This window comes from Onychostruthus taczanowskii, unplaced genomic scaffold (assembly GCF_017590055.1).
Source record: "Onychostruthus taczanowskii isolate IOZ18803 unplaced genomic scaffold, ASM1759005v1 scaffold187, whole genome shotgun sequence".
Lineage (NCBI taxonomy): Eukaryota > Metazoa > Chordata > Aves > Passeriformes > Passeridae > Onychostruthus > Onychostruthus taczanowskii.
Window position 1 is genome coordinate 493,927 of NW_024499095.1, and position 16,531 is coordinate 510,457.

A 16,531-nucleotide genomic window follows, 5' to 3' on the forward strand; every position below is an offset into this window, starting at 1 on the left:
CTAGCAGGATTCACCCCCACCAGGAGGTGATGCAGCCTGGGAACCTGCTGACTTACAGAGGCTTCTGGCTGCTTTCCAAGGCAAGCCCTGCTGCTGCTGCTGCTGCTGCTGTGCCAGAAAGCCCCGTCTGGGCAGGGATGGCACCACTGTGCCACGGGCTGTTTCTCTTTCCAGAGCTCGGCGGTGCTTTCGAGCCAGTGATGACAGCTGGTGGGAGAAGGAAGGGGCCTTTTCCTGCACCAGCACTTATGGATGCACTAGGGCCACCTTCAGGGGAGACTTTTGGCCCCACAAAGTAAAGCAGAGGGACACTGTAGGAATGCGCTCCCTAATGACAGAGTGGCAAAAACTAAGCTTTGTCCCCCAAAAAAGGAAAGAAGCCCAGAAGCTTCTCTCAACTGTTAGGTGGAAAGCCACCTCATAGGGCCTCAGGGACTTCACCAAACACTAGAGAACACCTAATTGGATAGAAGCCAAAAAGTCCCACCTGATCAATCAAGTAGAAAAGAACAGAACAAAAGAGAAGAGGGGCTTTTGTGTGAAGTGTTTCTACCAGGGGCAGACCTCTGTACCTGGCTCGAGTTTTTCTGTTTGTTATTTTGCCTTTATTAAACCTTTTTTGTTTCTAACACCACAGCAGAAGCCATCCTGCTTATTTTATGCCCCCAAAGTGTAGCTGAGCTATCCTTGGGTGTATTAAGTGTTTTTCTAGGGCTTATGAGAACTGGCCCTGGGACAAACAACTTAATACTTCCACTGAACCGTTCTTCCTGCTTCTCCCCATCAGCTGCTGGGCTGCTGCAATCCAAGTTTGCCAGTGTCCTGTTCCAAGCACCGAGTGCTGCTGTGGCAGATGCCAAGGGCCCCAGGACTTTGGGCAGTCCCCCCCGCGCCGCGCTGTGGTCGGCGTCGCCGCCGCCGGCCTCGGCGTTCGCGGTGCCCGCGGCCGTGCCCGAGGCGCAGGTGAAGACGGTGGGGGCCCGCAGGCAGCGCGGGCTCGTCCCTCTGGAGAGGTCCATCACCTACGGAAAAGGGAAGCTTCGCCGCCGGCCTCGGCGTTCGCGGTGCCCGCGGCCGTGCCCGAGGCGCAGGTGAAGACGGTGGGGGCCCGCAGGCAGCGCGGGCTCGTCCCTCTGGAGAGGTCCATCACCTACGGAAAAGGGAAGCTCCTGATGGACATGGGGCTCTTCATGGGCCGCTCCTTCCGCGTTGGCTGGGGACCCAACTGGACGCTGGTGAACTGCGGAGATCCGTTGGGCGGCTCGAGCGACGTGGAAGATGCTCAGGTGGAGCCCGTGGAATACGGATTCCTGCCGACCCCCGCGGCTCCCAAATCGTGAGTAGTGCTTTCCTTCAGTGGTGGAGAAGGAAGACTTGCACACCAGATGATGAACAACAAGCCTCAAAAGTTTATTGGATAGGCACACACATTTATGGCAGTGTTAATAAGGCTAATGCATATTGCAAAAATTGAGCTCATCATTGCTTAGTCATTTATCAGTCAACTACGTCTACGTTTACATTCTTGTGTTCACCTTGTTATGGTTTCTGCTATCGTTCCTTCATTCTTGCTAGCTAACGAGCTTCTCCCACAACCTCAAGTTTCGGCAAGGGCACAGTGACCTTGCCGCTTTTATCCTCGTCTCCTTCTTGCTTCCAGCATGATCTTTGTTAGCTAGCTAACTATCTACAAAATCCTCTACATTCCTCCTGTTTGTATCTCGGGCAGATTAATCTGGCCGTGGCCCTTATCCAGGAGCCAGCTTGTTACAAAGCTCTCAACACTTCAGGATGGATGTGACAGGCTCGCTCTCCATGGCTGGCAGAGTCCTGGTTGCAGGTCGCTGTTCCTTCTGACATGCAGGAGTGGTGCAAGATGGTGTTGGCCATGGAGATCTCCTTCGTGGCCCTTCTCCACAAAAATATCTCTGTCAAATTCTGGAATAGCGTAGTAAAGAGGATTTGGTTTTTCTTTTTTATCAAACAAATAGCACTGTCACCCAGCACGAGGTTAAAGAGAAGGTTCAAAGTTGTTGGCCAGAAAGCTTCCAGTCTCCTGGTTCTCCCTGAGGACATCTGCCCTACCTGAGGAAGTTCTAGTTCAGCTTCTCAGTTCTCAGATGCCTTCATACTGCCTGTGCATCCAGCAGCACGTGGGCCTTTAGGGTCTCCATACCTGAACTGGACTGGAATATAGCCCAGTCCCACCATTTAAGTGCTCCAGAAAGCTTGTCTGGATGTTCTCCAGCATATGTGAAGTGCTGAGGAATGAGCAGGGGTGAAGGTGTGCTTGCTGCCTCTGCAGAGTTCAGTGAGTCACAGTTTATTCACCAAATCACAGAAGGTTTGGGTTCAGACCATCTTGTTCCAACCCACTGCTGTGGCCAGGGGCACCGTCCACTACCCCAGGTTGTTCAGGATCCCAAAGGCTGGCTCCAAATCCCAGACTCTCACCAGGATCTTCATGCCTTGGGTCATGTTTTACTGTAGTGTTAATTAGGACAAGCTGCAGGATGAGCTGCTCCACTTGCATGGAGAACATGCAGAACTTTTGCTACTTGGTCTATCTCCTCTTTTCCTCCAGACTCAGAGAATCCCCTTTCAAAGTTCACGTGGAAAAGTTGAGCTTGGAACAATGGAAGATGGACAGAGACAAGGAGCTGTATCTCACCCCTCTGGAGATAAAGCTGAGGCACAGCACTGTCCATATGGATGAGCCCTGTCCCCTCCTGGCCCCCAACCCTGGAGTCTCTGCCATCCATGACTATGCTGACTGGGCCAGGAAAGCATCTGAGGATCCCACTGCGACAGAGAGTGAGTACAGAATGATCCTTCTCACAGAACGGTTTAGGCTGGCACAGCCCTGCCAGCCCAGGCAGTGCCAGCTGTGCCCCGTGGCCACCCTGTCCCCAGCCCAGAGCACTCAGTGCCACCCCCAGGGGACACCTGCAGGGATGGGCACTGCAAAGCTCCCTGGGCAGCCCCTTCCAAACACAGTGAACCCTCCAGAGTTATCCTCCCATGAGCCCCTCTGGGTTCTGTGCTCCCACTGGTGACGCCGGGTGTGTGTCCCCACAGCCGCTGTGAAGCACTGGTGCTTGGCCTGGACGTTATGTGAGGCCATCTGGGGCAAGCTGAAGGAGCTGGAGGCCAGCCTGGAGGAGCCCAGCGAGTACGTGCTGGCGCTGGAGCGGCGCAGGGCGTTCTCGCGGTGGCTGTCGGAGACGGCGGCCGCGCGCATCGAGGAGGAGGTGGCCCTGTCCCGGCACGGCAGCCACGTCGAGGCCGTGTTCAGCTGCCTCACGGGCAAGAGGATCGGCGAGGCCTGCAGGCTGGCACAGCAGGCAGGTGAGCACCCCAGGCTGCTGGCACTGCCCAGGGAATGGGCACGGCCCCGAGGCTGCCAGAGCTCCAGGAGCCTTTGGCCAGCGCTGCCAGCAATGCCCAGGCTGGGCTTGGGGCGTCTGGGGAGGGCAGGGGTGGCACTGGGTGATCCTTGTGGGTCCTTACAGCTCAGGGTATTCTGGGATTCTGTAAGGTTCCTAAATGACAGCTTTTGTGTAGAGGAGGAAGGACATGTAGAAGAAGAGTTTAAACTTAGAGTGCTCATCGTCACTGGCTGCTCTGCATGTGAAATGTTCCCTTGTCAGTGACCACAAAATCATGGAATGAGCTGGACTGGAAGGGACTTTAAAGCCCATCCAGTCCCACCCTCCTCCACAGGCAGGGACTCCTTCCACTATCCCAGGTTGCTCCAAGCTCTGTCCAGCCTGGCCTTAAAGATTGGGTAGGGGCTGCTGCTGGACTCCCTTGTCCCCTTCACTGGCTCTGTCAGCTACCCCCAGTGAGGAAGTGCTGCTGGAGTGCATTTGGAACTGGGAGTTTTCCTAGTCACTCCTTTGAATTTTTAATGAATGCTCTTTCTAATTGAGCTTCTGTTCAGACATTTTATATTTGGGTTAAAAACGTGTATTTTCAGAGCCTTATGGCAGGTTTTATCCCTGTCTGTTATACCAGGTGTTTACGGAGTGATTTATTTTGTAAGAAATACTGGAGTTGTGGCCTTCCCCATTCCTGGAACTGTTCCATCCCCCAGTGGACGGAGCTTGGAGCAGCTGACCTAAGTGGAAGGTGTCCCTGCCACGGGCAGGAACGGGATGTGTTTCAGTATCCCTCCCAGCCCCCCGCCTCGTGTGGGGGCCGTAAGGTGTGCAGCTGAGCGTGTCCCCGCAGGTGACCACCGGCTGGCGCTGCTGCTGGCGCAGCTGGCCGGGAGCCAGCCCGTGCGGGACCTGCTGACGCTGCAGCTGGTGGACTGGCACCGCCTGCACAGCGACCGCTTCATCCGGGAGGAGCGCCTGCGCCTCTTCGCGCTGCTGGCCGGCAAGCCGGTAAGCACGGCCCCGGGGCCGGCAGCACATCAGGGGGAGGGAGTGTGTGCCAGTCCTGGCTGGCTGCGGACCCCAGCCCACCCCAACGTGAGAGGGAAAAGTCCAGAAGCACTCATCTCCACGCGGGGGTGAACGGCCTCAGTTTGTTTCCAAGGTGGAAAAGAGGCCGGCCAGCTGCTTCCAGGGGGTTGTAAGAACTGGAAGGGTGTAGGAATGTGCCCCCTAATGACAGAGTGGCAAAACTAACCTTTGTCCCCCAAAAAAGGAAAGAAGCCCAGAAGCTTCTCTCAACTGTTAGGTGGAAAGCCACCTCATAGGGCCTCAGGGACTTCAGCAAACACCAGAGAACACCTAATTGGATAGAAGCCAAAAAGTCCCACCTGATCAATCAAGTAGAAAAGAACAGAACAAAGGAGAAGAGGGGCTTTTGTGAAGTGTTTCTACCAGGGGCAGACCTCTGTACCTGGCTCGAGTTTTTCTATTTGTTATTTTGCCTTTATTAAACCTTTTTTGTTTCTAACACCACAGCAGAAGCCATCCTGCTTATTTTATGCCCCCAAAGTGTAGCTTATCTATCCTTAGGGGTATTAAGTGTTTTTCTAGGGCTTATGAGAACTGGCTCTGGACAAACAACTTAATAGAAAGGGGGCTGGAGGAGAGGGGCTACAGCCTGTGGGATACAAGTGAGGAGGGCTGAGGGGAGGGGTAAACCAGGGAGAGACCACCACACTGACACTTAGGGGAGGGGGAAAAGGGGAAGACCACGTGGCCAGAGGATACAAAACGTGTGAACAGTGCAAATTGCCAAACACCCAGTGCAAACAGCTGAGTAACTATTTAGTGCAATACAAGAGAAGCAGAAAGGGCCTTTGCAAGGGATGCTCAGATGTTTTATTCAGCCTGCAGTGAGGTGTTCAGGGTCCAAGGGCATGCTCAGGGGCAGAGTCCAGGTCCCTGTGCCTCCAGAGGCAGGGGCTGCACAGTGGCCTGGGGGCAGTACAAAGATGAGGGCCACTGGGGGAACGGGGAGGGAGTGGCTCAGGGACATAGGAGCAGGGGAAGGAGCCAGTGGGGTAAAACAGCTTTTGAGGGAAGCTTCTTGTGTCTCCCTCACCCAGGGAATACCTCTGAGGGTCCCCACAACTCCCCCTTTTGCTATTATTGAGAAGGCTTCTCTGAAGGATCAACTGAACACAAAATGACAAAAACAATCAAGAGCACCCATAAGACAATTTTCAAAATGCAAACAATTCTGAGTCCCCAGTGTCCAAACAGATTTTTCTGGAGCGTCTTAGGAGGGATGCAGGGTTTTCTTAACATACTTTTTATCAGGAAACTGAGTCAGGAGGTTTCTTCAGCAGGCACTGGGTCTCTGTCACCTGTGGCAGTGGTCAGCTGTGATTGGCTCTGTATGAGGTAGTGTAGGTCCCCACAACTCCCCCTTTTGGTATTATTGAGAAGGCTTCTCTGAAGGATCAACTGAACACAAAATGACAAAAACAATCAAGAGCACCCATAAGACAATTTTCAAAATGCAAACAATTCTGAGTCCCCAGTGTCCAAACAGATTTTTCTGGAGCGTCTTAGGAGGGATGCAGGGTTTTCTTAACATACTTTTTATCAGGAAACTGAGTCAGGAGAAGGTTTCTTCAGCAGGCACTGGTTCTCTGTCACCTGTGGCAGTGGTCAGCTGTGATTGGCTCTGTACGAGGTAGTGTAGGTGGTGGTGTGCCTGTTGGAAACTCCAGATAGAAATCATTAACTTTTAAGAAAAAGATGGTTACTTTAGGGAAACTTTCCTTTCTTTCCTTCCCAATCACCCCCCCTCTGGAGCTGTGTCACAGAGCCACGAGCACTGCAGGGAGGGTCTCCTCCTCCTTCCCTCCCAGAGCCACCTCCTGCTGCTGCACACCTGGCTCCAGGTGTGGCTGAGCAGGGTCTGTTGGTGGCTCCAGGTGTGGCTGAGCAGGGTCTGTGGCCCCAGGGGTGGCTGAGCAGGGTCTGTGGCCCCAGGGGTGGCTGAGCAGGGTCTGTGGCCCCAGGGGGGGCTGAGCAGGGTCTGTTGGTGGCCCCAGGTGTGGCTGAGCAGGGTCTGTGGCTCCAGGTGTGGCTGAGCAGGGTCTGTTGGTGGCCCCAGGTGTGGCAGCTCTCCGAGAGGATCACTGTCAACGTGTGCTCGCTGCTGGACTGGAAGCGCTGCGTGGCCGTGCACCTCTGGTACCTGCTGCCCCCCACGGCCTCCATCTCCAAGGCTCTGGCCATGTACGAGTTGGCCTTTCAGGTGAGTCACTCCCTCCTGCACAAGAGGAGCCTTTCGGGGTGCTGCTGCCTGCTGGTGCTGCACAGAGCCTCCTGTCAGCAGCCAGGAATTGCTGATTGTGGGATTGAGTGTAGGGTAAGGGGGGAATGGCTTCCCACTGCCAGAGGGTGGGATACTGGGAAGGAATTCCTCCCTGGCAGGGTGGGCAGGCCCTGGCACAGGGTGCCCAGAGCAGCTGGGGCTGCCCCTGGATCCCTAAAAGCATCCCAGACCTGGCTGGACAGGGCTTGGAGCAGCCTGGCACAGGGGAAGGTGTCCCTGCCATGGCAGGAGTGGAGCCAGATATCTTTAAGGTCCTTTCCCACCCAAAGCATTGTGTGATTCTATAGAATCATAAGTTGTGTGGAGAAAACCCTTTTGTGGAGCATTTCCAGTTTTGTCCAGCTGTTAGACAGCTGCACGGAATTAGGAAGAGGGACAGTGACCAACAGCAGGAAAGCCCTTTTGAGGCAGGCAGCCTGTTCTCCCTCCCACTGTGGGGTCGTTAATCCTCAGCTGCCTTGTCCAGCAGCCCCTGGTGCCCCACACCCGTGTGTGCCCCCCAGACACTGCCCCACACCTCATGTGTGCCCCCAGACACTGCCCCACACCTCATGTGTGCCCCCAGCCCCCCAGACACTGCCCCATGCCCCCCCAGCCCCTGCCCCACACCTCATGTGTGCCCCCCCAGCCCCTGCCCCACAGCCCTGTGGCTCCATGCATTATGCAGAGCCCTGTGTCTTGCTGCAGAGCTCTGTGTACAGCAGGACAAAGGGTTCTGCTGAAAAACGTGTTTAATCATTTAACTAAAGGCAGCTCAGCCCTCCATCCTCAAGGCAGGCTGAGCACAGCAGCTCGTCTGGGAGCTTGTCACTGGTGTCTGTTCAGTATTTAGTGTGCACAGTGCTGAGCACTTCTGAATGGCCAGCTGTAGTGCAAGTTCTCAGCTGATTGTTCTGACTGACTCAGTGTGTCCTGTGCTGCTCGTGGCTGCCCAGACCCTGCTTAGCTGCAGAGAGAAGGCTCCCTGGGGTGCACCCACTTCATTCCATCAGGGCCTGTGTGGTTTTCCAGCTATAAAAGCCTTTGGGAATACAGGCTGTGTGTGAGAGCTGGCTGTAGCTCCAGGCAGTGGTTTTTAAGAGCTCAGTGTGAGAGATGAACCTGCCCTGGCATTTTGAGTTCAGGTTTTTCATGTTGGTTTTGGGGAGATTACAACTGCAGGTGCAGAAAAAGTCTCCTGAGCCTGCTGAGCTGTGAAATTCAGTTCTGTTCAGAGTATGATCTGCAAACTTACTGTTAAAACTATCTCCCTAGAACACCTCAGAGTGTGAAAAATACGCCTGCTGTCCTCTGCCTCCTTACCTGGAAGATTCTGGGTATGTCATTGAGGAAGATGACAACGGAGGAAGGCCCCTGAGAGATGTCTGCTTCCATTTGTTAAAGCTCTACAGTGACAGGTAAGTGGGCAAAGAGTTCAACAAGTATTTAGAAAAGTGATGATCAGTCAGTGACTGCCTGAGTTCACCACCCAGGGGTATGAAATCAGCCTGAACCTCTTGGAGCTGTCCAAAATCAGCCCCACATGTTCCCCTGACAGGTGGTGTCACCTGGGGATGGTGGAGATGGGGAACCTTAAGCTTTGGGGCACTTTTGTAAGGTTGTAGGTGCTTTCTGTGTCTGAAGAGAGCAGGAAGGTTTCTCTGTAGCTGCCCTTTTTGAAGGCAGTGAGAAAGCTGCAGGGGAGCACATGCAGAGGAAAAGGGGTGACAGTCTGGGTGCAGACTCACGAGAGCTCAGCATAAATATTGTTAATTTTCTTCTTAAAAAAGAAAACCAAAGCCCCACACCGATGTAAATCACACCCCTGGAGGTGGGTGAAGGGAGGGGATTGGATGTGATTTTGTGGGCACAATCAGCTCTCCCAGTTAGCAGTTTTGCTCTGCAGGTCCTACGAGCTTGACCAGCTGCTGGATCCCAGGAGTGTCACCTCTGACCCGCTGGATTTCCGCCTCAGCTGGCACCTGTGGGAGGTGCTGCGGGCCCTGAACTACTCCCACCTGTCCCAGCAGAGCTGGGGGGTGCTGAACACCAGTTATGCTGCCCAGCTGGAGAGCGAGGGGCTGTGGGAATGGGCCGTGTTCGTGATGCTGCACGAGCCTGACGCGCAGTGAGTGACGCTGGGTGGCTGTCCTGGGTGACCCTGGGTGACTGTCCTGGGTGACCCTGGGCTTGGACGTGTCCTGAGTGACCCTGGGTGACTGTCCTGGGTGACCCTGGGTGACTGTCCTGGGCCTGGACGTGTCCTGAGTGACCCTGGCTGACTGTCCTGGGTGACCCTGGGTGACTGTCCTGGGCTGGACATGTCCTGAGTGACCCTGGGTGGCTGTCCTGAGTGACCCTGGGTGGCTGTCCTGAGTGACCCTGGGTGACTGTCCTGGGTGACTGTCCTGGGTGACCCTGGGTGACTGTCCTGGGCTGGACATGTCCTGAGTGACCCTGGGTGACTGTCCTGGGTGACCCTGGCTGGTGACCCTGGGTGACTGTCCTGGGTGACCCTGGGTGACTGTCCTGGGTGGCCCTGGGTGACTGTCCTGGGCTGGACATGTCCTGAGTGACCCTGGGTGACTGTCCTGGGCCTTGACACGCAGTGTGTGACTGTCCTGGGCCTGGACACGCAGTGAGTGACCCTGAGTGACTGTCCTGGGCCTGGACACGCAGTGTGTGACTGTCCTGGGCCTTGACACGCAGTGTGTGACTGTCCTGGGCCTGGACACGCCCTGAGTGACCCTGAGTGACTGTCCTGGGCCTTGAAATCACTTGGGGTCAGTCCTAAAGACCTGTGGTTGTAGAGGCTTCTCCCACATGGAGCACGTGGCGGGCTTTGTGCCACTTGGGAAAACCCCAGAACCCCAGAGCGGTGTGTGGGGGGAGGGCCCTTGAGGCCCGTGTTGTCTCAGCGTCCTGCTCCGTGTGTGGGTGACGGGGAGCAGAGCTGCTGGCGGTGACAGCTGCCCTGTGTCCCCAGCGTGCGGGAGAAGGCCGTGCGGGAGCTGCTGAGCCGGCACTGCGCCCTGGCCGAGAGCGCCGAGTCCTGGGCCAAGGAGAGCTTCCTGACGCAGCGCCTGTGCGTGCCCCCGCGCTGGATTCACGAGGCCAAGGCCGTTCGGGCCAGGACGGAGGGTGACAAGCACAAAGAGGCCCTTTTCCTCTTCAAGGCTGGGCACTGGAACCAGTGCCACAAGCTGGTTGTCAGGCACTTGGCCTCAGGTGGGTCTTGCAGCTCCTCTTGCGTCCTGCGTCGCGGGAGTGGGAGTGGGACCCCCTCTGCTCTTGAGGCAGGCTGGGAGAGCTGGGGTGTTGTGATAAGGCACGAAATGGTGACGCAGACGCTGCTGCTCTCGAGGGGAACAAAAAAGAAGAGCTTTATTTTCTGACTCCAACATTTATAGTTTTCCAAAGGTGACAGTGGATTGGAGGGTGACAGTGCCACCTCTCCAATGCCACTGGACAGACCAAGGGTCCATCAATTCTCTCCACCTCCATGAAAGAATGCAAAACATAGGTTATTTACAGAACTGTGTGTGAGAAAGTTTGTTGAAAGAATGTAAACATCAGAAGGCTTAACAAAGTCTTACAAAATCAGGGCGACACTGGGGGTGCTCACCTGGAGAGGAGAAGCTCCAGGGAGAGCTCAGAGCCCCTGGCAGGGCCTGAAGGGGTCCAGGAGAGCTGCAGAGGGACTGGGGATAAGTGGAATGGGGTGGGATTGGATGATATTTAAGGTCCCTCCCAACCCAAACCGGTGATTAGCACCATGATTCCAAGCCATGGGATGGCCAGTGAGGGCATCAGGCTGGGTTTGGAGCAGCAGAGTTAGCACAGAGGGCCTGGCAGTTCCAAAGCAGCTCTCCCTGGATACCTGGCATTTCCTGAGCAAGCAGGGGAGCAAGGCAGTGCTTTCCCTGCTGCACAGCCCCACCTTCCTGGAGCACAGGGGCCTCTGGGGACAAGGGCAGCAGTGGCCCTCCTGTTCCCTGATGTGTGGGTGTCCCTGCTGTGGGAGTTGGGTGGCCTCTGTTCCTAACTCCTGTTCTCTCCAGATGCAATTATCAACGAGAACTACAAGTACCTGAAAGGGTTCCTGGAGGAGCTGGCGCCCCCGGAGCGCAGCGCGCTCATCCAGGACTGGGAGCTGGCAGGGCTGGTCTACCTCGACTACATCCGCGTCAACGAGATGCTGGACAGGATTCGGCAGGTACGGGCAGCTGCTTCCCCCTGGGGGCTCACACGGGGGGTTAACGAAGCTCTCACTGGCTGTTGAGGGGGGGTCAGTGCTTCTCCTTGGCAGGCACTTCAAACAGAGCATGGGGCAGCTCTAAAACTGGGCTTTGCTGTCTGCTGGCTGTGCCCTGTGGGTGTGTGACAGCGACGAGTGGAAGGGACGGGACAAACCCAGCAGTCTCCGTGCCCATTCCTGTCCAGGCTTCCCCTTTGCCTGCTCTGGTGTTGTGATAAGGCACGAAATGATGAGACAGACACTGCTGCTCTCGAGGGGAACAAAAAAGAAGCAGCTTTATTTTCTGACTCCAGCATTTATAGTTTTCCAAAGGTGACAGTGGATTGGAGGGTGACAGTGCCACCTCTCCAGTGCCACTGGACAGACCAAGGGTCCATCAATTCTCTCCACCTCCATGAAAGAATGCAAAACATAGGTTATTTACAGAACTGTGTGTGAGAAAGTTTGTTGAAAGAATGCAAACATCAGAAGGCTTAACAAAGTCTTACAAAATCAGGGCGACACTCTGGTGTGAATTGAGGCAGGTTTTGGTGTAGTGTCACCTGGTGGGTGAGTTTGGCCTTGGAGCTGACCCGTGCTTGTTTCCAGCTGGATGTTTCCACCTACGAGCTGGAGCGGTTACACACCAAAGTGACGTCCCTGTGCAACAGGATAGAGCAGCTGCAGTGCCACACGGCCAAGGACCGCCTGGCTCAGTCAGGTATGGTGACACCCTGCCCAGCAGCTCCCTGCGACAGCCAGATCCACACCTGGCTGACACCTGGGCAGCAGCTGTATCCCAAACTCACAGAACCATTTAGGTTGGAAAAGACCTTCCAGCCATTCCCCAGCACTGCCGAGGCCATCACTGATGCATGTCCCCAGGTGTCACATCCACAGGGCTGTGAAATCCCTCCAGGGATGGGGACTCCACCACCTCCCTGGGCAGCTGTGCCAGGGCTGCACAGCCCTGGGAAGGAATTTTCTCAATATCTGACCTGAGCCTCCCCTGGCCCAGCCTGAGCCCGTTCCCTCTCCTGTCCCTGTTCCCTGGAAGCAGAGCCTGACCCCCCTGGGCCTCCTTTTCTGCAGGGGGGAAGAATTGTTCCCTAATATCCAACCTAAACCCCCCTGGCACAGCCTGTTTCCTCTCCCCCTGTGGCTGCACTGCCTGTGCTGAGGGAGGGAGCAGGGAGAGGACAGCACGTGCCCGTGCCTTCACTGCAGAACTGCCTCCCACCCCTGTCAGTCCTGGCTGGGTTTGCTCTGGGGCGCTCCCGGGGCGGAGCACACACAGAGCCACTGTCCCTGAGTTACTGCTTGTGTTGCTTTTGTAGCTAGAACAGGACAAAACCCCTAGCGAAGCGCTTTCACTGAACACCGCGCTGACGCGCCCGCTCTTGCAGACATGGCGAAGCGCGTGGCCAACGTGCTGCGGGTGGTGCTGAGCCTGCAGCAGGGCCCCGAGGCGGGCCCCGAGCCCGCGGAGCCGCGCGTGCCCCTGCGGCTGCTGGCCCCGCACATCGGCCGCCTGCCCATGCCCGAGGACTACGCGCTGGAGGAGCTGCGCGGCCTCACCCAGGCCTACCTGCGCGAGCTGGCCCTGGCCGCGCGCTGAGCGCCACTCCGCGCCGCCGGCAGGACTCCGGGAAACGCCGCGGGCGCCGCCGCGGAGGGGCTTCGCGCGGGAGGGGCATCGAAAGGTTTTTATCGGAAAAATATAAATAAATGCTCTAGATTATTTTCCTGTCTTTTTTGAAAACCGCAAATAAAATGTTTATAGTACTGCCGTGGGTTCCTTTGGTTTTTGAGGCGGGGTTTGGGTTCGTAGGCGTGCGTTCTTTGCTGCGTCACGCCGGGCTGGGTGCGTGGGGGGTAAGGACAGCCCAGGAATGTCTGATACAATCCCACCTTACCTTTGTGGTGAGCAGGGTAGGCTCCTTCATCTCGGGAGGAAACATCACTCATCCTGGAACCCAGATAAACCAGGTTGTGGCCTTTTGGAGCTCGTGTAAAAGCTGCAGAGGGACTGGGGACAAGGCCTGCAGGGACAGCACCCAGGGAATGGCTGCCAGTGCCAGAGGGCAGGGCTGGATGGGATCTGGGCAATGAGGAATTGTTCCCTGGCAGGGTGGGCAGGGCTGGGATGGAATTCCCAGAGCAGCTGGGGCTGCCCCTGGATCCCTGGCAGTGCCCAAGGCCAGGCTGGACACTGGGGCTGGAGCAGCCTGGCACAGGGGAAGGTGTCCCTGTCCCTGGCCGGTGGCACGTTCAGGTGACACTGGCTGTGTGCAGGAGCCGGGTCACTGCGGCTTCGCCTCCTTCCATTACTGTAATTGGGCCTGAGCGGCCCCGGCCCGGGCGGGACGGGCTGGGATGAATAATTCACCGCCTGGAAACAAAACCTCCGGCCTCAAAACCGCTCGGCATCTGCCGCCGGGGCTCGGCGTGGGAAAGGTGCCAGGAGGCACCGGGAGAGGAGCCGGCGGATTCCCCGGGGCTGGAGTGGCGATGCTCCGGCATCCCGAGCCCGGCGCCGCTGCCCCTCACTCTCCCGGGATTTTCCTCCCACCGAACGGGAACGATCTGCCTCTTCCCTTCCCTTGCTCTTTCCCGAGACCGGGATGTCCCTTACTGCTCGCCGGGCGGGGTCACTCCGCTCCGGGGCAGCACCAGCCGCCCTCGGCTCCTCCGCCGCCGCGGGGTCCCCGTGTCACCGGTGCGGTGTCCCCGTGTCACCGGTGCGGTGTCCCCGTGTCGCAGGTGCGGTGTCCCCGGGCTGGGCAGGTGCCGGGCAGTGACAGGCACCGCGTTGCTGCCACCAGCGCCTCCCAAACCCATCCCCGAAGGGGCTCGGCCGCACCCGGAGCCCACCCCGGCCCCTGCCCCCTCCCAGCCGGGACCCGCGGGGGTCACCCACCGTAACCCCTCGCCGTGGGTGCCTGGGGGGCCGTGCCCCCCCGCCCTGTCCCCGCCCTGACGTCACCCGGCCCCCCCCGTGTCCCCGGACCTGCGGCGGGATGGAGCCCGGCGCTCGCCTGTGCCTCGCCCTCTGCCTCGCCGGCGTCCTCCCGGCCCCGGGTGAGCAGGGGGGCTCGAGGGGCGCGGACCCCCCTCGGGCGCGGGGGCGGCCCCGGTCCCTGGGGCAGCATCGCCCCGCACGCAGGGAATCCCGGGGCTGGGGGTCGGGCTGGGTGAGGGGGGACGGGGGTCCCGTCGTGCTCCCTGTCCCTCCCAGCTGCCGGAGGGTCCCGCGGCCGGGTCCCGGGGATCCCTCGGGAGGGGTCCGACTGCACCCCGGCCCCTCCAAGCCCCCGCTCCGGGTGTCCCCAGGCTGCCGGGGCGCGCCGGGGAGGTTCGCCTACAAACTGCTCCACGAGCTCTTCGCCAACTACTCCAGCGCCCTGCGCCCCGTGGAGGACACGGAGCGGGCGCTGAACGTCACCCTCAAGGTCACCTTGGCCCAGATCATCGACATGGTGAGCGCCCGGGCACGGCACCGGCACCGGCACCGGCACCGGCACCGGCACCGGCACCGGCACCGGCCCCGCGCCGGCTCCTGCTCGACCCCGCGCCGACGCTCAGCCCTTGAAGCCAGCCCGGGTCCGCCCCCAAAGCAGCCCAGGCGGCCTCGAGTCGGCTCAGAGCACTTTGCAGACAGCCCGGTTCCCCCCCAAAAGCAGCACGAGCCCCTCGAGCCCAGCTCCGCTCCGCGGGGCACCCGGGCTGGGGGCCGAGGGCAGTGGGGCGGCCCCGGGCTCCATTCCCCCACGCCCACCCTCTCCCCTCGGCAGGACGAGCGGAACCAGGTCCTCACCTCCTACCTGTGGGTCCGCCAGACCTGGCTGGACGCCCACCTCACCTGGGACAAGGACGAGTACGGCGGCATCGACAGCATCCGCATCCCCAGCAGCTACGTCTGGCGGCCGGACATCATCCTCTACAACAAGTGCGTGGTGCTTGGCCCCCAGGCTGCCCCCGGGGCCGGGGCTGGGGGGCTGCACGGGGTGCTGCCAGCCTCGGGAGGGGGAGCAGGAGGGTCCTGGAGGGGGAGATGCAGGGAGAGGGGGCGCGGGGGTGCTGGCAGCAGCCGGGTGTGCCTGGGACCGACCCCACCACGGGGGCTGCGAGGGGCACGGGGAGGGGATGTGGCCCCACGGGCACCCCTCCCTGCCCAGCGCCGACGAGCACTTCGGCGGCTCCATGGAGACCAACGTGGTGCTGCGCTCCGACGGGCACATCACTTGGGACTCGCCCGCCATCACCAAGAGCTCCTGCAAGGTGGACGTGTCCTACTTCCCCTTCGACGGGCAGCAGTGCCGCCTCACCTTCGGCTCCTGGACCCACAACGGCAACCAGATCGACCTCCGCAACCAGCTGGACACCGGCGACCTGACGGACTTCGTGGAGAACGTGGAGTGGGAGGTGCTGGGCATGCCGGCCACGAGGAACGTCATCACCTACGGCTGCTGCTCCGAGCCCTACCCCGACGTCACCTACACCCTGCTGCTGCGCCGCCGCGCCTCCTTCTACGTCTTCAACCTGCTCCTGCCCTGCATCATGGTCTCCTTCCTGGCGCCCCTGGGCTTCTACCTGCCGGCCGACTCGGGGGAGAAGGTGTCGCTGGGGGTGACGGTGCTGCTGGCCCTCACCGTGTTCCAGCTGCTGGTGGCCGAGAGCATGCCCCCCTCGGAGAGCGTCCCGCTCATCGGTGAGCCCGGCGCCGGGCTCCGCGCCAGGGCTGGGGTCAGGGCTCGGCACGGGGGGCAGCGGGACCCCCGTGCCCCCTGCCAGCGCCCGCTGCCCCCGCAGGGAAGTACTACATCGCCACCATGACCATGATCGCGGCCTCCACCGCGCTCACCATCTTCATCATGAACGTGCACCACTGCGGGCCGGGCGCCCGGCCCGTGCCCCCCTGGGCGCGCCGGCTCATCCTGCACCACATGGCCCGGCTCTGCTGCGTCTACGAGGTGGGCGAGAGCTGCAAGAGCCCCCGGCGGGCACCGGGCGGGCGGGAGGCCGCGGGGGATGCCGGGGGAGCGGGGGAAAGCCCCGGGGAGGGGCAGGTGGGCGCGGAGGTGAGGGGCTGCCCCTGGGACCACTGCCTGTGCCACCACGACGCCCTGCTGAGGAACGTTGGCTACATCGCCGGCTGCTTCCGGCGCCACCGCGCCAACCAGCGCCGCACCGGCGAGTGGAAGAAGGTGGCCAAGGTGATGGACCGCTTCTTCATGTGGGTCTTCTTCCTCATGGTCTTCCTCATGAGCGTGCTGGTCCTGGGCAACGCTGCCTGATGGCTCTGCGGGCCCGGCACTGCGACCCCCCCGGGGACGGCAGGGGCTGCGGGTGCCTCGTGAGGGTGACACAAATGTCCCTGGTCCCCCCAGAGCGGCAGGGCGGGAGCTGCACCGTCACTGGGGAGGAGGTGCCCGGGAGTGGGACCCCCAGCTGCAGGGGGTCCCAGCCCCTGTCCCACATCCCCCCGCGGCATCCTGCACCTGAGAAATGCACCAAACTGGAAATAAACCGTGGAACGTGTGTCCTGCCCCTGCTGCCTGG

The 16,531-nt window shown here is 59.4% G+C and overlaps 2 protein-coding genes across 2 annotated transcripts in view; both read left to right on the top strand.

Annotated features, from left to right (window-relative positions):
* The window catches only part of NUP98 (nucleoporin 98 and 96 precursor), a 38,689-nt gene extending 25,935 nt beyond the window's left edge, over positions 1-12,754 (top strand). The window contains exons 23-34 of the mRNA XM_041401143.1: positions 788-963; positions 1,092-1,336; positions 2,585-2,814; positions 3,079-3,348; positions 4,234-4,391; positions 6,529-6,672; positions 8,008-8,150; positions 8,639-8,860; positions 9,719-9,960; positions 10,794-10,948; positions 11,579-11,690; positions 12,376-12,754. Coding sequence (XP_041257077.1) covers positions 788-963; positions 1,092-1,336; positions 2,585-2,814; positions 3,079-3,348; positions 4,234-4,391; positions 6,529-6,672; positions 8,008-8,150; positions 8,639-8,860; positions 9,719-9,960; positions 10,794-10,948; positions 11,579-11,690; positions 12,376-12,587 — 2,309 coding nt within the window. The 3' untranslated portion in view covers positions 12,588-12,754. The remainder of the gene's footprint in view (positions 1-787; positions 964-1,091; positions 1,337-2,584; positions 2,815-3,078; positions 3,349-4,233; positions 4,392-6,528; positions 6,673-8,007; positions 8,151-8,638; positions 8,861-9,718; positions 9,961-10,793; positions 10,949-11,578; positions 11,691-12,375) is intronic.
* Positions 12,755-13,979: 1,225 nt separating this feature from the next.
* On the top strand, positions 13,980-16,266 carry CHRNA10 (cholinergic receptor nicotinic alpha 10 subunit). The gene is made up of 5 exons (XM_041401189.1): positions 13,980-14,050; positions 14,303-14,448; positions 14,764-14,918; positions 15,148-15,680; positions 15,782-16,266. The coding sequence occupies exons 1-5, from the start codon at positions 13,990-13,992 to the stop codon at positions 16,264-16,266; spliced, it is 1,380 nt and encodes a 459-aa protein (XP_041257123.1). The 5' UTR covers positions 13,980-13,989.
* The last annotated feature ends 265 nt before the right edge of the window (positions 16,267-16,531 follow it).

What these genes read in the sequence shown, in the direction of transcription:
- CHRNA10 (XM_041401189.1), top strand. Translation starts at nt 13,990, where the DNA reads ATGGAGCCCGGCGCTCGCCTGTGCCTCGCCCTCTGCCTCGCCGGCGTC. An exon ending in TGGCCCAGATCATCGACATG is followed by an intron (nt 14,449 to 14,763) that starts GTGAGCGCCCGG and finishes TCCCCTCGGCAG; the next exon opens with GACGAGCGGAACCAGGTCCT. An exon ending in GGAGAGCGTCCCGCTCATCG is followed by an intron (nt 15,681 to 15,781) that starts GTGAGCCCGGCG and finishes CTGCCCCCGCAG; the next exon opens with GGAAGTACTACATCGCCACC.